This window comes from Octopus bimaculoides, chromosome 16, assembly GCF_046866305.1.
Source record: "Octopus bimaculoides isolate indiv1 chromosome 16, ASM4686630v1, whole genome shotgun sequence".
Taxonomy (NCBI): Eukaryota; Metazoa; Mollusca; class Cephalopoda; order Octopoda; family Octopodidae; genus Octopus; species Octopus bimaculoides.
In genome coordinates this window covers 34,266,902-34,271,901 of record NC_142943.1, presented here as the reverse complement: position 1 = coordinate 34,271,901, position 5,000 = coordinate 34,266,902, and the positions used below count along the sequence as shown (strand labels likewise).

General features: G+C 34.7%; 1 protein-coding gene across 2 annotated transcripts in view; it reads left to right on the top strand.

The window, feature by feature from the left end:
• Positions 1-4,569, top strand: part of LOC128251350 (uncharacterized) — a 265,914-nt gene extending 261,345 nt beyond the window's left edge. For both annotated transcript variants that reach the window (XM_089364450.1, XM_089364449.1), the window contains one exon: positions 2,580-4,569. In XM_089364450.1, the coding sequence (XP_089220576.1) occupies positions 2,580-2,896 (317 nt within the window). In that variant the 3' untranslated portion in view covers positions 2,897-4,569. The remainder of the gene's footprint in view (positions 1-2,579) is intronic.
• The last annotated feature ends 431 nt before the right edge of the window (positions 4,570-5,000 follow it).

The window sequence follows — 5,000 nt, the reverse complement described above, 5'->3', positions numbered from 1 at the left end:
ATATCTATCGCATGCTGCAAATATTAGAATTACCCATGTTTTTTTTTTTAAGATAGAAAATTGATATCTTTAGTATTAGTGGTAAAAAAAAAATATGACTTGTTTGGCAGAATCGTTTCCGAGCCGGACAAAAATACTTGGCAGTATTTTTTCCGTGTTTACGTTCACCGAGGTCGAATATACGTTTCATTCTTATGGGGCTGATAAAATAAGCACCAGTTGAACAGTGTGTGTCTGTGTAATCCATTAGCTTCTTCCGAACACTATTTCAGGCCTTGTGCCTGTAGTAGAATGAATTGATATTATTGTTGGTAAAAATAGAGCATCAGACAAAATATCTTGCCGCATTTGTACGTATTCTCTATGGTCTGATTTCAAATTCTTCCTTGAGCAACTTCAGCTTTCGTCCTCCCAGTCAAATACTAGAGTCTATTGCATCGACCAAACCGCCTCCGATAAAATCCCTGGCCTTGTGCCTCTCCATTCTTAGTTTGAATGCACCCTGAGTCATCTCCCGCTTCCATACTTTCAATGTCGATAAAGTAAAGTCCTTGTCAAGTATCTGGATCGATGGTATCATCTAACACCACCCACTCCTCTAAATCCCTGGCTTTATGCTTAAAACGGATATCAAGACTGTGGATCGGCAGAATCGTTAGAGCATCGAACAAATTGCTTAGCGATATTTCTTTCGGTTCTTTGCGTAATGAATTCAAACCATACAGGCGAAGACTACACTGCTTTTCATCATTTTCGGGTCGATAAATAAAGTCACCGTCAATTACTGAAGTCGATGTAATTTACTCATTTACACCCCACCGCAACATCCACACTTTGGTGCCTAAAAATGAAATCAGCACCACCACTGCCAACCACCAATATCATCATCATCACCATGATCGCGATTATTATCATTAAACTTCTTTCAACAATTTCAAGCAAGTTTCTGCTGCATCACCAGATGCACTTTTGTATTTCTGAAACTTGGACGGCTTTGTCGTTTGGGGAATGTACAAATGCGTTTCTATGCTACATAAGTTTTACATTGTTGTGTACTTGTTTCCTAATTTGTAGTGTTATTTTAGTGTTTCATTTGTTTATTGTGTGCAATATGTGAAATATGAATTGTATTATTTCGTATGGGGGTAGTGATTGTGTTTCGTAAGCGTTGTGTGAGTTACTTTATGTGTAATAGTGCCGGGTGTTGATTGTGCAGAATATGTGTTGTGTAGGTTGGTGTCGGTGTTTTATTATTGCGAAGTAATTGAATGGAAAAAAAATGTGCATGAGTTGGCGGTGAAGTTTGGAATGTGTTATAGTATCGATTATGGATTACGCAAGAGTATGTGTTGCGTTATTACATTGGGAAGTGATTGTGCAAAAGTATGGGGGATGAGTTATATTCCTACAGATATATAACTAACAACTGAGAATATAAGCTGTGCTGTTGGCGGTGTGTGGAATTAATTAATAGAAGGAAATTTCATGGAAGAAGCGTAGAGTGGTAACAAAATGCCTTGTGGTATTTAATTATATATTTTTTTACGATTATCCTGGCTTAGCAAAATTTCCCTTTTCATTCTTCTCGTACGGAAGGCGTTTGCCTATTAAATCTACACAAGTATTGGTTACAAGCCGATTTCTGCCGAAAACTAGTGGTATCAGCAAACTAACACCTTCCCCATCTTTGCGACCCTGTGGCTAATTCGAAATTTTTTACTTATCGTTAAGGCGACGGATTAACTGAATCGCTAGAGCATTATATTATGGCTCTTTACGCTCTAAGTTCGAATGAGATCGAGGACATCCTTGACTTACAACCATCTGGGTTTTAAATATTACAGTAGCAGTCGACAACTGGAGGTCGATATCATAGACTAATTTGAATCCTTGTACGTAATCAGAAACGAAATGACAGCCAGCAGGCAGAATCGCAAGAGCGTCAGAAGAATTGCTTTACGGTACTTGATCCAGGTTAGTGAGTTCAAACCCTGCCGTATTTTTATCCTTTCAAGGTCAATAAAATAAAGTACCTATCAAGTACTAGGGTCAATTGTAACGACCAATACCTTCCTCTGGAACACTCCTGGCTTTATACCTGATTCACAAAAAAATTATGAAGACGGCTAATATGCAGAATCGTTAGCCCGTCGGACAAGATATTCTGGCTTGTTTTTCCGTTACTTTCCTATACAGCTCAAATCAAGTTTACCTTCCCCTTTACCGGCTCGGTAAAATAAAGTACTAGTCAAGTATTTGACTTACCCAAATTTCCCCTAAAATTGCGGACCTTGTGCAAAAGTTTGAAACGTTTTAAAATAATAATTATTGTCGTACTGAGTTCAAATTCTGCCTTGGTCTACTTCGCCTTTCATCCTATTATTGATTCAGGGTCGATAAACTAAGTAACGGTTGATTACTGGAGTTGATATATTCGACTTTCTCCTTCTACCAAATTGCTAGCCTTGTGCCAGAATTAGAAGCCATTATTATTATTATTATTATTATCATTATTGTCGTCGTCATTGTTGTTGTTGTTATTGTAACTACATAATTTTTTTCTTTGTTTCTTTTGGCAGAGACGGCCTACGAGCAGAAACGAACCCGACAAACGTATACGCGGTTTCAAACGCTTGAGCTGGAAAAAGAATTTCATTTTAACCGATACCTCACAAGAAGACGACGAATCGAAATTGCTCATTCATTGGGACTTTCGGAAAGGCAAATAAAGATTTGGTTTCAAAATAGACGAATGAAATGGAAAAAGGAGAACAATGTACAGAAATTGACAGGACCCGATAAATCCAAAATGGACGATCACAGTCCGAACAAAAGTGAAGTGAAATTTGACGCCTGCATTAAACTCGATCGTGACGGCTTCGAAACTAAATCTTGAAGCACTTCCGGGCGAACGCTTTGAAAACTAAAATCCATTATATTGACAAATCTAATTTTTGAGAAGCTGATGACAAATAAAAACAAAAAACAAACGAAGAATTAATTTTTTTTATTTAATTTTTTTTTTAAACTTTGATGAATGAAAGGAACAAAAAAGAATTAGCAACACCCCTTCCCCACAAATCCTTCTAAAACTCCGCACACGACTACAAACACACAATTCAACAGGCAAAACAAAACCTCAACAAATTTTTCCAAACAATATGATTAAAGGAATATTTTAAACTATACAATAAATACAAAATATATTGAACGAATAAACGAAATCAAACAATAAAATCAACAAAAGACTAAAATGACAACAAAAAATCGTTACAAAAACAATACTATGGAAACAATTTACTGACATAAATCTACAAAAAAGAACAAGAATATAAAACAAGACATTATAAGAATTACGATACAAAATAAGGGGAAAATATTTTGAAAATAACATTTAAAGACGGGAGGAAAAAGGGCTGCCTTGGTATATCTTTCGAGCCTTCTATACTGACATAACTCTTGGAAATGAATCCCAAAATATCACGCAGCATCCATAGCAACAACAGCAATATCCATATGGGAGATTTTATATGGGCAATCGACTTGCTAGAAATAGCAGTAAAATTCCCGTAAAAAAAAAATACATAACTTGTCTTATAGAATGCAAAAAACCGGGACTGGGATTTATAATAACAATGAATAAAGATAAACTAAAAACATTACAAAACAGATTACACCTTCAAAGTCTGTTACCACTTATACACCTAGGAAGTCAGTATTGTCATGGTTAGAATACTTTTGTCCGGGGCTGACATGGGCTCATAAACAAAAACAAAAAAAAATCATCATTACGAACACCACTACGACCACCAGCACCAACACCAGCACCGCCACCAAAAATGACAATATTGATAACGATTTCTTTTGTTGACCTCAAAGACAGACGATATTGTGCACAAGTATGCAAACTAACAAGGAAAATATTAATAAAAACAATGACGTGGGGGCGGGGGTTTACTTAGCATAAAAAAAAACCGTGAGACTAAAAAATAATTAGAATTTAATTAACGGATCAAAATGATGCTTGGTTGTAAGGATTTAAAACGTAACAAGGATACTGAAAATGGTTTATTTTCGTTTAATTTTTCTTTTAAATATTTTACCATTTTTTCGTTAAAATACGTTATATGCGGTTAATTCATTGTTAAAGAAATATCATGGCAATATCAGATAATAATAATAATAATAATAATAATAATAATAATAATAATAATAATAATAATAATAATAATAATAATAATTGATACTATTGTTTCTATAATCATTTCTAGTATTATCACAAAGTCATCAAAATTGAGAGTAATGTGTGAGTAAATAGTATAAACCCAATATGAGATAAGTATTTAATTTTATCGATCCTAGATGTAGGGAAGATGAACTAGGTGGAATCTGAACGCAGAATATAAAGAGCGGAAAGAAATATCGGAAGACAATATTCTCAGCGTAATGGCAAATCTGATAATCCACCAATGCTATTATTAAAAAGAACAAAACAAAAAGCAATGTTATTAATATTATATTAATATTATATGAATTGATGATATTAATAAAATTGTTATTTTATTCTTATTATTGTTATCATTACACTAGTTGATAGACAGAATTAGTAGAGCGTCCCACAAAATTCCTTGCGGTATTTCTTTCTGCTGTCAACGTAATACGTTCAAAGTGCATCGCGGACATCTTTGACATTCATCACCACGTGGTCGATGCCCTAAAGTATCAGCCAAGAAAAGGGGTCGATATCATTGACTTACTGACACATCTCAAATGCTTGTCAAATGACAAGCATTTGACACTATTTGAGACATAGTTACCATCATCACCAGTATCAACTCCTTCATTATGTTCAGATTCAATAAAATACGCTTGCTAGTTTTACTAACTAGGAATTCCTATTTGATACATACAAAAATATAATTCGAGTTATGCTTAGAAACAAAGCACGTTACCAGAATTTCTGACGCAATTCGGATACTACAAATCATTCCAAATCATAG